Genomic DNA, 22,192 nt, shown 5'->3' on the forward strand with positions numbered 1-22,192 from the left:
CTAGATAATATTTTAGTTGACAATTATTTTAATTATATAAGTAGTTAAATCTAATAATAAAGCTTACATAAAGTTATGAAAATATTTTATAAAATATTTGCCAATTCATGAATATTTTTAATTTATAAAAATTTTGTTTTCACTAAAATTGGAAAATATTTTATGCTTTGTAATTTTCTACATTTATAGATATGAAGATTTATGAATATGAAGCATAGGTTATTAGAATTATCTAATTACATGGCCATAAATTATAAAATAACTACTGTAGAGAATGTCTCTCTCTTTTGGCCATGAAAGTTGTTGAATTTTAATAATACCTATGATAAAATAGGATCACATTTTCCTGTGAATAGTACATAATCTAACACAACAAGCAATTAAATTTCAAAATTCAATTAAACAATAACAGACATTTCTCACTAAGAATTATTAAGGTCTCTGAATCCTAAAATAAAAAAAGCAGAATATCAACTTCTCTTAGTTGTATTCTGTTAGGAGCCTCAGTCCTCTCTTAGGCTCCCCACACTTCTAAATATCTATTAACTGCATAATAAAATAGTCTTTCTTAAGTTTTAAATTTTCTACCTTCAAATATTGAAATAAAAATATTATCAAGCAATCTCTACTGGCAAATGACAGAGAGGAAATTATATTTTATTTCAAAACAGTGTTTATGATTTTATAATAAGCTAGTATTATTAAGGAACACACATTATTCTCTAAGTCTTACCCAGTTCACTTGATTTCTTTTGAAGCTCCATGGTAAGTATTTTCAATTGATCTTCACTTTTTTCCAATCTTGTAAAATATATCATTTTCAATACAAAATATTATTTTAGTCAGAATTCATCTCATAACTAAAATTGGTGCAATTTAGCAACTGATACATCTTAAAATAGATTCACCCACTGGATTCTTAAACATTTATTAAGTACCTACTCTGTGCCATACAGTGTAACATTTTAAAATAAGATATTACTATTATAAATACATAATTGTATATTACTTTTATGTAATATACATATATATCTTAAAGCTTATGGTATAAGTTTTCTCTTAGCTGTTGATGATAATCAGATTAACACATCCTAGAACTCTGAAAGAGATTGAGTATGTAACTACTATTATACTGAATTCTGCCTTAGGAACAATATAATTATGAGAATATGTATAATTTGGTTAACTTCTCTGGCTTTCTGTTTCCTCAAAGTATAACACTGAGGTAATAGGGATAGATGAATCTTAGGTAACTTACCATTTTAAAAATGAAAAATCACTGCATAGGTCAATCAAATATATGTAAATTAGGGGAGCTAGAAAGGCTAGTTTTCCCTCACCATGCACAAGCAATGGAGAAAAAATATTGCTAGGCCCCGGCTGTGGCTTCAGAGAGAAACGTGTTCTCCTTTAACCTACCAAACTTAATTAACCATAATGCTAATGAGACAAAAAAATAATTATCTAGGCCTCCTAACACAGCTTTATATAAATATTTCCTTAATATAAAGTAGTGAAAAATAGAGTCTTAACACTCAAGTGTTAGAAAAACCGCTATTTAGATGAAGTGAAAATACTAGTTTATTTTTTATGTAATCACATTCGTTAAACCATTTATTAAGTTAATAATTATATTAATTAAATTGATACAGAGTAATTGGTTAATTTAATAAACATAGAGTAGTACCTATACCAGGCTAGCTGCTAAACTTATAAATCAGAAAGGTCTACAGACCTCAGTAAGATAAACCCTACAGTCTAGAAGTTACTTCTAGGAAGTTAATAATAATCTACAGTCATTAAATAAATCACCGCATCAACCTTTCATGAGTTTATATATATAACTAAATTCTATGGCAAAGCACACATGGGAACTATCCTAGAGAACATCTTCTTTTACATCTTTTCCTAAGATATCTGTCTATCCAAAGAAACTTTTAAAATGTATTCCCACTTTATATATAAGAGACCTGACTATAGTTGTTATATGAATTATACATCAGTTGGCAATGCAAAGAAAATGGCATTGAATATTAAAAGTAAATTGTTTTTTATTCACTTATTTTATGTATTAAAAATAATATATATTTTACCTTTGCTGTTCTGTTTTCAATAATTCTTTCAAGCTGCAGATGGTAGTTTCAAATTCAGTAACCACAAATGAATGAGCAGCTCTAGCTTTATTAAATGCTTCCATTTGAGCTTCTTTTTCTTCAGTTAGCTGACAAATTGTTTTTGTTGCTATCTGTAAATCTTCCTCTAAAGCCTTTTGAGTACTCTAAATGAAATAAAGTATAAAATAAGAGCAATGATCCAAAGGCCTTAACCAAAAAAGCTGAACTTATCTGCTTCTATACATTTACTTCCCCTTTCCCACCCTCATATTTTCCTAACTATTATTCCTCCTCCCTACCCTCAAATGCCCACCCACTACTCTTATTTCAATTCACTATTCTCCATATCCCACCTATAGTTCCAACTCCTCCATGGAGCCTTCCTAGCCAACCCAGCCATACTATTCTTTCAATTCTTAGAACTATTGATTTATTACCTAAACCACCCTGTTGGCACCTGTCCAGGGTCTTGTATCTTAATTATACTTTTGATGTGTTTTTATGCAATGTCTCTAAACTATAGCATTTTGCAGACTAGGATTGTGCCTTCTCTATCTATTTGAAACTCCAGGTCCTTGTACATTGTATTAGTATTTAATAAATATTTGTTGACTGAGTGATAGTGTGAGACTTATTACACATTACTGAGTTTTTAAATCATACCACACTTCTTTGTAATGACACTTTAATATCTTCTAGTTCTTTAGTCAAATGATGCTGCTTCTCAATTGATTGTTTTAAGTTTTCACTCTGTAATTCTAAAAGAGAAAGTTATAAATAGATCGTAATTAGCAGAAGATATATACCAAGAAAACTAATTATTATTTGTGACAATTAGTCTTTTTCCTCCATTAGATAATAGTACAAAATGAGGAGGAAATATGCAAATATAAACACACAAATATTGGTCACCATCAAGCTTTACTGACTTACCAAGACTGTTATCTCCCAATAACTCAAAAATAAATATTTAAGGATTTACATTTTTTAACACAAATTTTATTGATTGATTACTAATTTGGATATTCATAAAATGTAGAATAAAAAGAGTGGGTTTAAAACAATATTTAAATACTGCATGCAAAAGGAAAAGATACACACTAAAATATGAAAAGTAATTTATCTCCTGAGGGTAAAATTATTCATGATTTTATTTTCATTATTATCTTGTTTTTTTATTTTTCAAAATATTCTCTTTATTTATTAAATGACAAATAAAAGCTTTTGACTCCACTTAAGAGCCCATTTTTAATAAATACTAAGTCTCAGGTACTAGTCTATATGGTTCATATTTATGCACTCATTTTTAAACATCATAAAAACAATAGAAAAAAGAAGTTCATTATATTCTCTGGATTCAAATTATACAGTTTCCTTTTACTAAGCTACCTGGCCTCGGGCATGATACTTAACCAGTCTGACTACTTTTCCCACCTGGAATATTAGAATAATGATAATTATTCATATTATGAAGAGTTACCTGCTGTTAGAAGTAAACAAGATAATGCAACTTAAAATGCTCAAGCACAGTGTCTAATCTATAATCAATAAATGATAACTGCTATTAACACGATAATAATGGTGATATATGGTAGAAACTGGACCTTAATATTCATGATAATTTACAGTATATTGGTCAGGCAGGCAAATAAACAATGATTGCGCTGATGGGTACTCACTAGAAGTTCTGCGAGTTTACATAGAGGAGACACCTAAGTCAAATAAGATCAGTCAGAGTTAGAGGTACAGGGAGATGGAGAAAGTTTAAAGACTTCCAGAAAGTAGCAGCTGAGTTGAAACATTTGAAAGACAGTAAGAATTAGCAAAGGTAATGGGAGTTAGGAGAGAAAAGGTCACAGGCAAGTGTAAGAGCATGGAACACAGAAGAGATAGAATGACACATTCTGGCATCTAAAGAAAATGTATTTTAGGAGCATAAGGCTTGAAGTATAACGAGTAAGTCACAGGAGATATGATTGGAAGGATAATAAGGACAAGATCATAACAGGACTTATATAACTTGTTCAGAGTCTTCTGGTTCATAATTCATGAAGACCATGCAAAACAATGAAGGATGTTAAGCAACAGAAGTATGTGCCAAGTTTATATTTTTAAAATTCCATTCTGAAAAACCTACATAGAATGAAAGGGTCATTGGTCCAACTCTGAGGAAAAAATAGAAAAAGTAAATCTGGGCCAGGCCCGGTGGCTCATGCCTGTAATCCCAGCACTTTGGGAGACCAAGGTGGGCAGATCACGAGGTCAGGAGTTCGAGACCATCCTGGCCAACATGGTGAAACCCCATCTCTACTAAAAATACAAAAATTAGGTGGGCATGGTGGTGTGTGCCTGTAGTCCCAGCTACTGGGGAGGCTGAGGCAGGAGAATCACTTGAACCAGGGAGGCAGAGGTTGAGCAAGCCGAGATCACACCATTGCACTCCAGCCTGGTGACAGACTGAGACTCTGTCAAAAACAATAACAACAACAACAACAACAACAACAACAACACAAAACAAAAAAATGAAAAAGTTAACCTGGAGAGAGGGAAATGTTGACTAATGATTGTGGTGTCCATTATGATACTATTTCTTATGGTCTGGTAATAAATGTTTCCCCTGAAAAATCATAAGCACAAACTAGCCCTTAGTCATATATGGGAACAGAATGTATACTGCCAGAATGTTCAAAAGAGCTCCAAGCCAAAATTTAATTTGAAGTGCTCCTAAGTTTCCCCAGGATCCTAGAAAATGGAACATGCAAATTTTCTCCAGGCCTAATATACTGCTAATCCAGGCCTTAAAGAATTTACACAAATAAAGTTACATGACCTCACAATCAACAAACACAATGGGAAACAAAGCACCATGAACAGAGTCATCAAAGTGAACAAAAGGCCAACTTAGATCTGCAAAGATTTCAGATTTTGGAATTATTGGTTATGAAACTTAAAAATAAGTATTATCACATACTTTGTAAACTAAAGGAAGATATCAGTAAATCAATAAAATTACTAGAAGTAATACATAAAATTGAAACTGAAAACTCCAAAGGGATAATGATGAGTTTTGTCATTTAAACACTCCTGTAAACGGGAATAAAAATTCAAGATCAAATATTAAGAATATTAAAGCATTAAGCTCCTGACAAAATAGGAATTTGCCAGGCCAAAAATGAAGAGAAAATAGAAACCTATAGAAGTAAGGTACCCACAAAACTTGTTTGTACCCAAAGGGCATTTGCAAACCCTGGCAAAGTTGGACTTTTGGTTTAAAATATGATGGGATAAAGAATTTAAGATATATGAAAACCCAAAGACTACAGAGAGTAGAGAAAGTCTAAGAAGTAAACTTTTGTACAATAAATTGGGACAGTTTTGATGTAAGGAGCAAGCAAAAGTAAACCAACTCAGAGGCAGATTTGCAGCCCAGGTTGAAATCACCTGAGTGGTTCAGGACACCCCAAGCCTTCAAGCTGACTTAAGGTTGTCCCAAATGGATAGAAACACCATGTGCATGGGGGGGGGGGGGAAGCAAATCCTCCCAGGGGGATGTTAAGCAGGCCTTAACTTATTCCTATAAGTAATCTTTTTTTTTTTTCACGTAAAAAAATTGAGCATAAAGTCAAAAACAATAAGGCACACAAGCAAACAAGGCACTTTGACTAAAAACTATCATAAACAAGACAGAATGAGAATCACAAACATTTAAAATAAAAAATTATCAGAAAAGGAATATAAAATAGCTATGATTTGTATATTTAAAGAAAAGACAACCTTGAAAATAAGAATAGAAAACTAGATAAAGTAGAATGGCAGCTTAGAAAAAGAAAAATAACATCTTAAAATAAACATCTTAGTAACTAAAATTAAATGGAGGAATTTCATAATGTGTGAGAAATAAAAGAGAAGAAAATTAGTGAATTACAAGATAGGTAAAAAGAAATTATCTAGGATAAGGTATAGAAAGGCAAAACTGTTGAAATAGGAAAAAGAGATTAAGAGTCAAAGAAGAATTAGAAAATTAATGTAGGTTTTTACTTTGGTTTCGGGTTTGGTTTGTTTGTTTTGTTTGTTTGTTTGTTTGTTTGTTTTGAGACAGGGTCTCACTCTGCCACCCAGGCTGGAGTGCAATGGAGCAATCATAGCTCACTGTAACCTCAAACTCCTGGGCTCAAGTGATCCTTCCACCTTAGCCTCCCAAGAAGCAACATGGGTTTTTTCCCTCAACATTTTTTTCTTACTCAGAAAATGAGGAAACAGAAAGTAGAGTAAATACAATATCTGAAGAGATTATTGTTGAGAATTTCCAAGACACAACAGTAACAGACAGTAATTTATAGATTGAAGAAGTTATTAAACAAAACTAAGCCTATGAGTAAACATATTATACTGTAAATGCTAAAAATCAAAGATGAAGAAAATCTGAAAAGATACTACTGACTTCTTAAAACCAACATAGTAAGCCAGGTGTGGTGGTTCACATCTGTAATCTCAGGACTTTGGGAAGCCAAGGCAGGAGGATTGCTTGAGCCCAGGAGTTTGAGACCATCCTGGGCAACATAGTGAGACCCTGTCTCCACAAAAAATTTTAAAATTAGCCAGGTGTAGTGGCATCTGCCCGTATCCCATTTACTCGGGAGGCTGAGTTGGGAGGATCACTTGAGGCCATGATTGTCCCACTGCACTCCAGCCTGGGCAACAGAGCGAGACTCCATCTCGAAAAAAAAAAAAAAAGAAAGAAAGAAAGAATGAAAGTAAAATAATACCTTCCATGTGCTAAAAGAAATGTCTAAAAATAACATATGGTGTGCCAACCTAGAAAGACATATCATGCAAACATATCCTTTATGGATGAGAATGAATAAATAAATTTTCAGACAAATGGAATCTCTGACAGCTAATCACAAATATATTCTCACTAAAGGAGATTTTAAATATTCCTATTTTAAACAGAAAGAAAATGATCTGAACGAAAAGTTTAAGATACAAAAAAAAAACCAGCAAAGAAATTGAAAAAAAAAATACATGGGTAAAATGAAATAAATACTGTCTGTATAAAACAGTAATAATAATGTCCTGTCTATAGAACTAAAATACACCTATTGTAGCACTATTCACAATAGCAGCAATATGGAATCAACTGGTGTTCATCAACAGATGACTGGATAAAGAAATGTATACATACATATATATATATATACACACACACACAAATTGGAATACTGTTCAGCCACAAGAAATAATGAAATCATGTAAAATATTATTGTTATCTACTTAATTTTTGATAATTAATACTCTTTAGGAACCAACTATTATTAGCAAGTGACAAAATAGGTAATAACAAGCAAACATTAAAAAGAAAAACAAAAATTAGTCGATCATAATTAATTTAAATGAATATTTCTAGGCAGGGTGGAGTAGTTAGTAGCATACCAACTCTCACGCTGGAAACAACCAAAAAAGGCAGAATGACATAAAAGGACTAAATGGGCTAAGATTCTTAAAAGAAAACGCTGAAAGTGAACTGATAAAGTACAACTGACATCTGCCGATCTGGGTATAAACAAAAGACTAAGATGTTGTCTTAAACCAGGCAGAGAGGCCTGTTGCTAAGGAACAGAAAAGCCAGCTTACTTTTGAGACGTCTCAAAGAGCTAAAGAAACAAAATTGAAGACTTGAAAAACCTTATATACTTGGTCAGTTTCCTTTCATTTAGCTCAGTCTCTAACTGGATTCAGATAATCAACCCAACACACACCCAATTTCTCTCTAGCAGAGAAAAGACAACATCTTCGGGAAGCTCCAAGATTTTTCTTATTACAATGTACAGAATTTAATTTTAAAAATTACTGGGCACACCAAAGGATAAGAACAAATGCCCAAACAGCAAAATTAAAAAGTAAAAGTAAAAAGAAAGAAAATCAAATAGTGGTTGCCAGAAGCTGCAGGAAGAAGGGAATGGAATGCTATTTTTTAATGGGTACAGAGTTTCCATTTTGCAAAATGAAGAGTTCTTGGATGGTGAGTTCTTGGAGAAGACAGATGGTGGTTATGGTTGAATAACAATGTGAACATACTTAATGCTACAGAACTGGACACTTAAATATTATTAACGTGGTAAATTTTATGTCACACATATTTTACCACAGTTTTAAAAAAGAAACAACAGAAATAAACCAACAGATGAGACATATATTAAAATAAACAGAGAATAGCTATAAAGTATCAATGATGAATATATATTTAAAAGGTGAAAAATGAGATTTTTAAAAGAGGAGAAAACTTAACCAGAGAATTGAACTCTTAAGTAATCAAATGGAAACTTCAAAATGAAAAATATATGATTCATTTAAAGTAAAGAATTCAGTAGATGGGTTTAAAGCAAATTAGACATATCACAGGCAGGATCAGATAACAGATTAGTAAAAAATATCCACACTGAACACAGAGAAAAATAAGGAGAAGATACACACATATGGGAAACAATGAAAAATCACTTAAATGAACACATTTCAGTGGGTATGAGTCTACAGAAATCATATAGAATTATAGTTATGTATTACTTTTTTCAGTTTATATGATAAGATTAAATATTATTTCATTCATCCAACTATTGAACTCATATTATATGCATAACAATATACTAGGCACTATAGTTACAAAGATATTTAAAACCCAATCCCTCCTCAAGACACTCCTAGTCACAGGGGACAAACAGGTAATGCTTACGCCATTACTAAGAATTTAGCCAACAGACGTGGGGTGGAGAGAAGAGATTCATTTTGAGTAGAGGTAGTAGCCAAAAGCATGGGGTGGGATTGAAAGATCACAAAATATAAGTGAAGTTAAATTATTTCAATATATCTGGAGAATATCACATAGTTATGACAGCAAGATGAAATTAGCAGGTATAGATTGGCAGAAACCAGATAATCATTTGCCATATGAAGAAAAGAGAACGTTTTGAAGAACAGAAAAACATAAGATCTCTATAATGTTCTGCAAGGTGCATGGTGTTTCACAAACACTATGCCTTCTAAGTGTCCTGCCTTTTGGAAAAGTTTGAAAAATATTCACTAATAAGAGAGTCTAAACATGACACTACACTCAGGATCCTTCATAAAGGGATCCAAATCTTTTACAATTTCATCTGCCTGAGTTCAATAAGATATTGCCACACCAGTCAGTTTACTAAAAATATACCCTAACATTTCTACTTCCATGACTTGCACAAGCCATTTATTCCACCTATATTGTCTCCTCCAGTTCACTGTCTAGTAAACTTTTAAACAGTTCAACAGTTTTTTCCTACTGCCTTTCTCCAGGTCTCTCTCTGGGAAAAATCAGTAACTCTCTCCATCGTGCTCCCATACGATTTGTTCATTCAAAAAATAATTTTTGCTAGGCACAGTGGCTCATGCCTGTAATCCCAGAACTTTGGGAGGTTGAGACAGGTGGACTACCTGAGGTCAGGAGTTCAAGATCAGCCTGGGCAACATGGTGAAACCCTGTCTCCAAGAAAATACAAAAATTAGCCGGGCGTGGTGGTACACACCTGTAGTCCCAGCTACTAGGGAGGCTCAGACAGGAGAATCACTTGAACTCAGGAGGCAGAGGTTGCAGTGAGCCAAGATTGTGCCACTGCACCCCAGCCTGGGTGATAGAGTGGGACTCCATCTCAAAAAATAATAATATTATTAATTTTGAGTGTCTTATATGTGCCAGGCACTGTTCTCGACACTTGGAATGCAACAAACAGTTTCAAGTCAGTGAACAAAAAAGACGAGGTCTCTATCTTTGTGGAGCATATAGTTGAAACATTTGAAAAAGGTAAGAGCATGGAAAAGGGAAAAGAAGAGTATATGTATTTTACAAAAGCTTCCCAGATTAATCTATTATGCCCTCCTCCAACAAAACCAACTCAGATTGAGAATTACAGTACTAGAAAGCATTAAAACAAACTTGTAATGAAAGCCAACATTTCGAACATAACAAGAGGAATACATAAGGTACATTATATTATCTTATATAAATTCTTACTTGTCTTTTCCTCTAATTGATTAACTTTATCTCTGGATTCCTCTAGCAGAAATGTTAAATCTTTCATTTTATTTTCTTTCTCAGAGATTTGGATCAATAGTAGTGACACCTAAAATATTTAAATAATACATTATCAATATAAAAAGTTAAATATGACACCTTAACATTCATAATACCTACAATTATTTTATGTACTTGTCTACATGTTTTTCAGCTGGTCCACTTAACCCTCCCACACTGGTACTCTACTCCCTGGCAGCCAATGTAGTCAGAGAACTGGCCCTATTATCTTTGTAAGAGACAGTGGCATATCAAATTGAAAAAGGCAATCTCTAAACATGGGTATTCCAGGCACAGGGATGGGTGGGGGTATATATAATGGAAAAATCAACATATATAATGGTAAGATTCAGTCTGTCTTTGCTATCCTGCCCAATCCAGCTCCAGAATGCCATCAGCCAAGTTTGTATCCGCAAGCAAGAATTTAGAAAGCCCCAGCAAAAAAAAAATTGTTACAAATAACGACATTTAGGAGTCCTCAGTAAAAGCACTAGCTGGCCATGCCATCATTTTAGAAGGAAGCCCAACAATCTGTAAGCTCTGCCCATGCACCTAGAACACCAAAAAGCGTTTTAGTACTTCACTCTATTTTTGTGGTTTTTATTATCCTCTCTGTACTGTGAATTAATTTTTAAAATTATTAAGTAGATATCCCTGTTAACCAGGTTAGAAGACATCTTGTGGCAAATCAGACAAGAAAAACTGCAAATATAGTGAGAAATAGAAAAGGATTCTATTATATATATTGCTTTCCATTTGGGAAGCAGAAGACTTGAAACTGATAGAGATGGCATAATAATAATCTGAAACATTCTTGTGAATGCCAAAGGATATAGAGTTAACATTTTCAAGTCTTCCACTACGTGACATTAATATAAAAAAGCATCTGTGTCTTGTTTTCTTAGGCTAAAAAAGAAAAAAGAAAGAAGCAACAGAATATTTTAGTTCCTCTTCATTGGTATTATGAATAGCACATTTCAAAACAAACTGCAAAATGTAAGTTGAGTAGTCAATGATCATTTATACATTTTATGAAGTTTTTGTGTGAACAAAATTTCTCACAAAATAATATATTTTGAGGCAATATCCTATTACTGATATAAATATTATAGAATAATTGATTAAAACGCAAAAAAAGCTAGAGTGAGTACATATTTGAGTCAACAAAAATTAAGTGAATCTAAAGGTTAAATATTTAGATATGTATAATACTAAAATTCTCTCATAGGAATTTATCATACATTCAGCAAATATAAACTTCTTTTGAAATTTTAAGTATTTAATGAATTAGCAAATATAAAGAATACAAAGAGTTTTTTTTTTTTTAAAAACCTGCTTTTCCTTGTCATTTACTTCCTTCTTGTATTCTTGTTCAAGGTGTTGGATTTTTTCATAATCTTCCTTTACTTTAAAAATAAAACAAATATACTGTAATGTCATAACATATTTGTATCACATTTCTATTACAAACAAAATTTAAAAGTTTATTTCACCTCTTTATTTATCTCTAAATTATATTAAACTCTAAAAGTTTGTAATGGGTTAAAATTGCTGTTTTCTTCCTTATTTTCTGTTTAGTAAAATACTAAATATAAATAATATCAGTTATAATAACCTAAAATTTTACAATTCTTATATATAAAAGTTTATTCTCTAAAACACACTAATCTGAAACAACAGGCTTTAAGTATATATAATATGATATATATAAAATTATTTTAACATGCATACTATACCAAGATATGTAAAAAGAGACCAAATCACATTTCTAAAAAAAATAAAATTAGTTTGATTTCATGAAAGACACAGTTTTAAAGCCCAAAACTATTTTTAACAAATATTAATTCCCTGCCACATTCCACAAGATTTAGAGGGCTAACAGAAATAAAGAAAATAGAAAATAGTTGAGAGCATCAGGCTAAAGAGATGAAAACATTAATGGAATCCAATAAAAATATAAATAGCAAAACAGTAATATAAAAATTAAGTAAGATCCCTATCCCTACACTTAAAATGCATTTCCAGCCTGGAATTCTCAGCTTGCACACGAAGTTCCTCAAAAGCTGCTACCATTTTCTGAAATATAAAGTTTAACTTTTAAGAATCACACTTAGATTTTTTCAAATAGCTTTCTTCAAACTATGAAAATATTATCAAATTTGTATCATGTGATCATTAAATTTAAAACCACACAATTTGGAATAATTAAAAATTGTAATTTGAATTACTTACTAAAAATGTATTAAGAGGGCCTTATGTTAGTTTCCCAAATGCTTAAATGCACTGGCAACATGTTATACAATACAAAACAGCAGCAAATGGATTGTTGGTACACCAGCCATTTACTTAATAGCATGTATCAAAATCTGTAATTTCATATTTATTTGTGCTTATTTATTTATGTCTTCTCCACTAAAGTGAGGCCTCTCAACATGAATCCGAAGTTACACTTCCATCATCTGGCAGCATGTGTTCATTCAGCTTTCAACAAATCTTGCTTTGTAAAATCAGGTTAATTAATTAATTAATTACTGAGTGCCTATTATGTGCCAGGAACTGTTTTAGGCAATAGGGATAGAAGACAAAGTCTCTACCCTACTGGGACTTATAATAAAGTGTAAAAAAGAATGCAAATACACACACACACACACATATATATATCAAATAAATGCCAAGTAGCTTTATGTGCTCTTAAGAAAAGTTAAATGAGGTGGATATATATAGAATAATCAAATAGAAATTTTAGATAAAGTATTAAGGGGAGAATAACAAAAAAAGAAAAATGAACTTTAGAAATGTGCATAAGACCTTAGATATAAAAGTTCTAGAAAAGGTACAAATTCAAAGAAGCACCATCAGAAAGAGCTTAGCAAATTTGAGAAACATAAAAGAGTGACTATAGCAGAAAAGCAAAGTGAAGAATGACAGGAGACGAGATAACAAAGGTAAACAGAAGCCAGACACAGATGAATAATACTTTATCTGTTTTCAAATTAATGGTTATATGTAACAATGTGCTGATTTCTGACAAGAGTCAGCAAATATTTGATAAATTAAGTGATGTCACTAACATATAAATCAAAAAGCTACTACATAACAAAACATTAATGCTCATAGTATAGAACCTTAGGAATTTTATTAGTGATACAATAATATATCAACAAATAAATAATAATCTTTTCAGTAAGAATAGTTGTCCATATCTTTGTGGTAATCACTATAATTTGCTTAGAAATTTCTATGTTTAAAATACTCAGATTTCATTAACACTCACCTCAATGTTATTATTTAGATCCATATAAACTTGCCTGGTTTCTTCCCGTTCATATTCATCTGTTGTTAATATAAAAATTTCAAAATTAAATTTTAAAATAAGATATCAACAAGATAATGCTCAAAATGCCTCCGGAAAACATTAAAATATTTAAAATTCTGTGTTAATGATGAACATTGGGTTATCTAAATCATTACTGGGTCTTTTTAAGTTGCATCAAAAGTTGTTTGGGTCCAGTCTGATGTGAAGAATCTTAGAAGTCACTGCTCCATCCTAACGACAAGTAAAAAGCTAAACAAACTAAAAAATTAACAACTCTTCTCAAATCTTAAGAGAAGTAAAGTCGCAGGGCAAACTACCCCAAAATTGGAGAGACAGGCAAACACAGAGAGAATCATAACTTACCAGGGCAGAAACCCATGAGCAGAAAACTCTGTGGGCACCAGAGTCAGGGAAAGAAAACCTGAACTATAATTGATGCACTGCTGGAAATTCAGTGTAAACAAATCTGAGAGATACACTCTGTGGAAACTGGGTGTGGTGGCTCATGCCTGTAATCTTAGCACTTTGAGAGGCGGAAGTTGGCACGTTGCTTGATGCCAGGAGTTCAAGACCACCCTGGTCAATGTGGTAAAACCCCATCTCTACTAAAAATACAAAAATTCTCCGAGCATGGTAGCACATGCCTACAGTCCCAGCTACTCATAAGGCTAAAACATGAGAATCGCTTGAACCCAGGAGGCAGAGGTTGCAGTGAGCTGGGCAACAGAGCAAGACTCTATCTCAAAAAAATAAAAATAATAAAACCTCTATGGAGAACCAGTCATCAGAGAGGGCCCAGATTCTTGTGAGTTTTACCTTCTGGAGCTCTACCAGGTTTCTCACAATGAATATAGGAAAAACATCCCCTTGTGCTTCTGGCAGGAAAAGCCATTTTGAACTATGCCAATGTGTCCTGTTCTTAACAAGGCCTCCCTTGGGAGAGAAAAATCTGTTGGAAATTTGTCAGAGCCTAACTAACCTGGGGGAAGGGAAATACCCAATTCCAGACAGCTCTAGTCCTCCATGTGAAGTAAGGAAAATATCCAACTCCATCCCCCTCTAGCCTTCCACATGGAAAATGGGAAATTCCCAACTGCAGCCCACTCTACCCACCCCGTCCCATCTAAGGAGGAGCGGGATGCAAGGGCTGAGAAGTATTTATGAAGTTCATAGTCTGGAGGCAAAAATTTGCTGAAAAACTGAGACCTAACCACAGGTCTATAGAACACTCCTCCCCCTATACTTTACCAGCCCATTACAACAATTCCTTTACCCAGTACATCATGTGTAGCTATCCAAAACAATAAAAATACAAGCATACTAAAAGGCAAAAAATACACTTTGACAAGACAAGACAAGGCAAGCATCAGAAACAGACTCCAATACAATTAAGGATGTCAGAATTATCCCAGACCAGTAATTTAGAACAACTGTGATTGATATACTAAGGGCTCTAATGGATAAAGTAGACATCACACAAGAATAGATAAGCAATTTAAAGAGATAGGTGAAAATTCTAAGAATGACTCAAAACATAAATGCTACAGCTCAAAACCACTGTAACAGAAATGAAGGGCTTGTGGGTGTGGGGGCTCAGGCCCATAATCCCAGTCACTCGGAAGCCTCAGGCAGGATGATTACTTGAGGCCAGGAGTTGGAGACCAGCCTAGACAACATAGAAAGACCTTGTCTCTAAAAAAAAATAAAACGAATAAATGAAGGGCTTATTAGTAGACTAGACACAGCTGAGGAAAGAAATCTTTGAAGTTGAAGATATTTCAACAGAAACCTCAAAAACTGAAAGGCAAAGAGAGAAAAGACTAGAAAGGACAGAACAGAATATCCAAGAACTGTGAGACAACTACGAAAAGTAGTTGTGAATGGGAATACCGGAAGGAGAAGAAAGAAAAAAAGGAACATAAAAAAAATATATTTGTAACAATAATGACTGAGAATTTCCCCTAAGTTAATGTCAGACACCAAATCACAGATCCAGGAAGCTCAGAGAACAGAAAGCAGGATAAATGCCAAAAACACTATACCCATGCATATTACATTCAAACTACAGAAAATCAAAGATAAAGCTAGAGGAAAAAAACATTTTACCTATAGAGGAGCAAAAAGAAAGATTATATCTGACTTCTCCTCAGAAACCATGCAGGCAAGAATAGAATGGAGTAAAATATTTAAAATGTTGAGAGGGAAAAAAAAAGCAACACAGAATTCTGTAATTTGAGAAACTATCCTTCAAAAGTGAAGAAATAAAGACTTTCTCTGACAAAAGTTGACAGAATGTGTTGCCAGCAGACCTGCCTTCCAAGAAATGTTAAAAGAAATTATTTAAAGAGAAAGAAAATGGTTTAGAAATTCAGATCTCTATTAAAAAAAAAAAAAAGAGCAACAGCTGGTCTCAGTGACTCACACCTGTAATCCCAGTGCTTTGGGAGGCTGAGGTGGGAGAATCACTTGAGGCCAGAAGTTCATAGCAAGACCCCATCTCTACCAAAAAAAAAAAAGAAAGAAAGAAAGAAAGAAAGAAAGAAAGAAAGAAAGAAAGAAAGAAAGAAAGAAAGAAAGAAAGAAAGAAAGAAAGAAAAAAAGAGCATCAACGCAGAAATAAGTGAAGGCTAAATAACTTTTATTTTTCTTATTCTTAATTGGTCTAACATATAAGTTTGTCAAAAATAGTAATATCTACAACGGGCCGGGCACAGTGGCTCACGCCTGTAATCCCAGCACTTTAGGAGGCCAAGGCAGGTGGATCACTTGAGGTCAGGAGTTTGAGACCAGCCTGGCCAACATGGCAAAACTCCATCTCTACTAAACATACAAAAGTTAGCAGGGTGTCATGGCACATGCCTGTAATCCCAGCTACTCAGGAGGCTGAGACAGGAGAATCACTTGAACCCAGGAGGCAGAGGTTGCAGTGAGCCAGGATCATGCCACTGCACTCCAGCCTGGGCAACAGAATGAGACTCTGCCTCAAAAAAACAAAACAAAACAAAAAATAGCAACAATGTATTAGATTATAAATGCTTATTTATGCTTTATATAAAAGAAATGAATGACAGCAATGATACAAAAGATGGGAGGAGGCCAGGCATGGTGGCTCAAGCCTGTATTCCCAGCACTTTGGCAGGCGGAGGAGGGTGGATCACTTGAGGTCAAGAGTTCAAGACCAGTCTGCCCAACATGACAAAACCCTGTCACTACTAAAAATACAAAAATTAGCCGGGCTTGGTGGTGGGCACCTGTAATCTCAGCTACTCAGGAGGTTGAAACACAAGAATCACTTGACCCCGGGAGGTGGAGGTTGCAGTGAACTGAGATGGCACCACTGCACTCCAATCTGGGCAACAGAACAAGACTCTGTATCCAAAAAAAAGAAAAAAATAAAAGATGGGAGGAAAGAATTATAAGGTACCCATAGTAACCTTGAAGCAGTAGAGGGTTATTTGAAAGTGAACTTGGATTACTGTAAATATATATTGCAAACTCTAGTGAAATCACTTTAAAAAGTAAAAATAGAAGTATAACTAATATTCTAAGAAAGGAGAGAAAATGGAATCACAGGAAAGGCTCAATTAAAACCACAAATAGTATAAAAAGTGTAAAAGACAAAAATAGGAACAAAGAACAGGACAACAAATAGAAAAACAGTAATAAATATGGTAGATAATAATCCAACTATATCAATAATCACTTTGAATGACAATAGTCTAAATGACCGACTAAGAGATTGTCAGAGTGGATCAGAAAACAATACCCAACTACATGCTGTCTATAAGAAACTCACTTTAAATGTAAAAACACATCTAGAATAAAAGTAAATGGATACAGATATACCATATTAACACTAATCACAAGAAAGCATATTAACACTAATCAAAAGAAATTTTAAAACTTCCACTCTACAAAAGAGAATGTCAAGAAAATGAGAATACAAACCACAGACTGGGAGAAAATGTCTGCAAAAGAAACATCTTTTAAAGGACTGTTATCTATAATATACAAAGACTCAAATACTGTTAAGTCTTTTCTCTTATTGTTGATTAAAATTCAACAATAAGAAAACAAGCAACTTGATTAAAAAAATGGGCCAAAGACTTTAACAGACACCTTACAAAAGGAGACATACAGACGGCAAATAATCATATAAAAAAGAGTAGCTATATTAATTTCAGACACAGCCAACTTCAAAGCAAGGAAAGTTGTCAGATACAAAGAGGGCCATTTCAAAATGCTTTTACAGCTGAGCACAGTGGTTCATGCCTGTAATCCCAGTACTTTTGAGAGGCTGAGGATGGAGGACTACTTAAGTCCAAGAGTTCAAGACCAGCCTAGCAACATAGCAAAATCCACCTCTACAAAAAATAGAAAAATCAGTCAGGCATGGTGCTACACACCTATAGTCCCCACTACTCAACAGGCTGAGGTAAGATATTCCCTTGAGCCCAGGATTTCAAGGCTGCAGTGAACTGTGATCACATCATTGCACTGCAGTCTGGGTGACAGAGCAACACTCTGTATCAAAAAAATAAATAAATAATAATAAAATGCTTTTGGGTCAATTCTCCAAGAAGATATAACAATGTTTAACATGTATAGGTCTAGCAATACGGTGTCAAAATACATAAAGCAAAAACTGGTAGAACTGCAAGGAGAAATAAATTAATCCTCTATTATAGCTGAAGCTTTCAACAACTCTATCAGAAATGGACAGATTCAGCAGGCAGAAAATCAGTAAGACATGTAGGTTGAGTGTCCCTTATCCAAAATGTTTGGGACCAGAACAATTAATATATCAGATTTCAGATTCTTAGATTTTGGAATATTTCCATTGTGTTTACCAGTCGAGCATCCCCAATCTGAAAATCCAAAATTTGAAATGCTCCAATGAGCATTTTCCTTTGAGCATCAATTTTGGCACTCAATTGGATCTTGGAGTATCTTAGATTTGGGATTTTTGGATTAGGGCTGCTTAACCTGTAGTTGGATTCAATAAAACCATCAATCACCTTGACATCTACAGACTGCTTAATCCAACAATAACATACATAGTCTTCTGAAGCTCACATGGAACATTCATGAAGATAGACCATATTCTGGGCCATAAAACACACCTTAACAAATTTAAAAGATTATAAATTGTACAGTATCTGCTCTCAGATCACAATGGAATTAAACCAGAAATAAATAACAGAAGGATAGCTGGAAAATCACAAAATGCCTGGAGATTAACCAAGACACTTCTAAATACCACCTGAGTCAAAGAAGAAATCTCAAGAGAAATTCAAAAATATTTTGAACTAAATGAAAATTAAAACACACATTATCGAAATCTGTGGGATACAGGAAAAACTGAGAGGAAAATTTATAGCATTGAATGCATAAATTGGAAAAGACTATCTGAAATCAATCATCTAAATTTCTGCTGTAGGCAACTAGAAAGAGAAGAGCAAATTAAATCCAAACTAAGAAGGAGAAAAGAAGTAATGAAAATTAGAGTAAAAACCATGAAAGTGAAAACAGAAAATCAATAATTTTAAAAAATCAATGAAACCAAAAGCTGGTTATTTGAAAAGATTGATAAAATCAATAAATTCTAGCCAGGCTAAGAAAAAGAGAGAGAAGATTCAAATTACTAATACATAAATGAAAAAGGAGACATCAATACAAACCCCACGGATGTTAAAATGAAGACATATTATGAACAATTCTATGCCCACAAATTTGCTAACCTAAATGGAATGGACCAACTGTCAAAAGACACAACTGCCAAAACTCACAGAATTAAAAATAGGCAATATGAATAAGCCTATATCTATTAAAGAAATTAAGTCAATAATTAATAACCCTCCAAAACAGAAAGCACCAGACCTGCCAGCTTCACTGGTGAATTCTATGAACATTTAAGGAAGAAATTATACCAATTCTCTACTATCTCTTTCAGAAGATAGAAGCAGAGGGAATATTTTCTGATTCATTCTATGATGCCAGCAGTACCCTAATACCAAAACCAGACAAAGATATTATAAGAAAACTACAGACAAATAATCTCTCACAAACACAGATACAAAAATACTCAACAAAATATTAGCAAATCAAATCCAATAATGTATAAAAGGAGCCGACACAGTGGCCCACACCTAAAATCCCAATTCCAGCTACTCAGGAGACTGAAGTGGGAGGATTGCTTGAGGCCAAAAGTTTGAGACTAGCCTGGGCAACACAGCAAGATCCCATCTCTAAAAAGAAATTTTAAAAATTATCTGGGTGCAGTGGCACACACCTATAGTCTCAGCCTCACTGAGGAGGCTGAGGCAGGAGGATCACTTGAGCCCAGGAGTTCAAGGCTATAGTGAGCTATGATCATGCCTGTGAAAAGCCACTGCACTCCAGCCTGGGTGACAGAGCAAGATCCTGTCTCAAAAAAAATAATAATAATAATAATAAAGTATAAAAAGAATTATACAACACACAACCAAATGGAATGCAGTCAAGGTATGCAAGGCTGGCTCAGCATTTTAAATCAATTATTGTAATCCATCACATAACAGGCTAAAAAAATTACATGATCATATCAATAGATATAGAAAAATTATTTGACAAAGTCCAACACCCATTCATGATAAAAACTCCTAGTAAACTAGGAATAGAAGGAAACTTGCTCAACCTAATAAAGAATATCTACAGAAATCTATAGCTAATATCATACTTAATGGTGAGAAACTAGAAGCTTTCCCACTAAGATCAGGAACAACGCAAGGATGTCCCCTCTCACCATTCTTTTTCAACATTGTCCTTAAAGTTTCAATTAATACAATAAAACAAAAAAAGGAAACAAATGGAATCAGATTGAGAATAAAGAAATAAAAACTATTTTTGTTCACAGATAACATAGCTGTCTGTACAGAAAATTTGAAAGAATCAACAGCAAAAAAATCCTGGAACTAATAAGCAATTACAGCAAGGTTGCATGATACAAGGTCAATATACTATACAAAAGTCAATCATTTTCCTATACACCAGCAATGAATAAGTGGAATTTGAAATTGAAAACACAATACCATTTACATTAGTATACAAAAAAAAATGAAATACTTAGGCACAAATCTAACAAAACATGTGCAAGAGTTATATGAGGAAAACTATAAAATTTTGATGAAAACAATCAAATAATAATTAAATCAATAGAGAAATATTCCATGATCATGGATAGGAAGATTCAATATTGTCAAGATGTCAGTCCTTCCCAACTTGATCTACAGATTCAATGCAATCCCAGTAAAAATCTCAGCAAGTCATATTGTGGATATCTACAAACTGATTCTGAAGTTTATATGGTGAGGCAAAAGACTCAGAAGAGCCAACACGACATTAAAGGAGAAGAACAAAGTTGGAGAACTGATACTACTCAAATTCAAGACTTACTATAAAGCTACAGTAATCAACATAGTGAGGGATTAGTGGGGAAAAGAGACAAAGAGATCAAAGGAACAAAATGGAGAGTCCAGAAATAGACCCAAATAAATATAGTCAACTGATCTTTGACAAGGGAGTAACAAATAGACCCAAATAAATAGTCAACTGATCTTTGACAAAGGAGTAACAGCTATAAAATAGAGAAAAGATGGTCTTTTCAAAAAATGATGCTGAAGCAAGTGGACATCTACATGCAAAAAAAAAAAAAATCTGGACACGGATCTTACAACCTTAAAAAAAATTAACTAAAAATGTATCATAGACCTAAATGTAAAATACAAACCATAAAACTCCAAGATAAATAGGAGAAAACCTGGATGATCTTGGGTATCACAATGACTTTTTTTTTTTTTAGATAAAATAACAAAGATACAATCCATGAAAGAAATAATTCATGAGCCGGACTTCATTAAAATTAAAAACTTCTGCTCTCGCCGGGCGTGTGGCTCAAGCCTGTAATCCCAGCACTTTGGGAGGCCGAGACGGGCGGATCATGAGGTCAGGAGATTGAGACTATCCTGGCTAACACGGTGAAACCCCGTCTCTACTAAAAAAATACAAAAAACTAGCCGGGCGAGGTGGCAGGCGCCTGTAGTCCCAGCTGCTCGGGAGGCTGAGGCAGGAGAATGGTGTGAACCCAGGAGGCGGAGCTTGCAGTGAGCTGAGATCTGGCCACTGCACTCCAGCCTGGGCGACAGAGTGAGACTCCGTCTCAAAAAATAAATAAATGAATAAATAAATAAATAAATAAATAAATAAAATAAATAAAAATAAAAACTTCTGCTCTCCAAAAAATAATGTCAAGAGAATGAGAATACAAGCTGCAGACTGGGAGAAAATGTCTGCAAAAGAAACATCTGATAAAGGACTGTTTTCTATAATACACAAAGACTCAAAATTGTTAAGTCTTTTTTCTTATTGTTGACTAACAATAAGAAAATAAGCAATCTGATTTAAAAATGGGCCAAAGACCTTAACAGACACCTTACCAAAGGAGACATACAGATGGAAAATAATCATATGAAAAGATTCCCATCATATGTCATCAGAGAAATGCAATTTAGAACAACGAGATACCAATACACACCCCTATTCAAATGGCCAAAATCCAGAACTTTGACAACACCAAATCCTGGTGAGAGTATAGAACAATAGAAACTCTCACTCACTGCTGGT

General features: G+C 33.7%; 1 protein-coding gene across 6 annotated transcripts in view; it reads right to left on the bottom strand.

The window, feature by feature from the left end:
• Positions 1 to 22,192, bottom strand: part of LOC105479144 (synaptonemal complex protein 1) — a 127,901-nt gene that overhangs the window by 93,747 nt on the left and 11,962 nt on the right. For all 6 annotated transcript variants that reach the window (XM_071077369.1, XM_071076317.1, XM_011736961.2 and 3 more), the window contains 7 exons: positions 13,490 to 13,548; positions 12,222 to 12,291; positions 11,548 to 11,621; positions 10,156 to 10,264; positions 2,778 to 2,872; positions 2,094 to 2,278; positions 734 to 801 (listed from right to left, as the gene is read on the bottom strand). In XM_071077369.1, the coding sequence (XP_070933470.1) occupies positions 734 to 801; positions 2,094 to 2,278; positions 2,778 to 2,872; positions 10,156 to 10,264; positions 11,548 to 11,621; positions 12,222 to 12,291; positions 13,490 to 13,548 (660 nt within the window). The remainder of the gene's footprint in view (positions 1 to 733; positions 802 to 2,093; positions 2,279 to 2,777; positions 2,873 to 10,155; positions 10,265 to 11,547; positions 11,622 to 12,221; positions 12,292 to 13,489; positions 13,549 to 22,192) is intronic.

Source organism: Macaca nemestrina, chromosome 1, assembly GCF_043159975.1.
Source record: "Macaca nemestrina isolate mMacNem1 chromosome 1, mMacNem.hap1, whole genome shotgun sequence".
Lineage (NCBI taxonomy): Eukaryota > Metazoa > Chordata > Mammalia > Primates > Cercopithecidae > Macaca > Macaca nemestrina.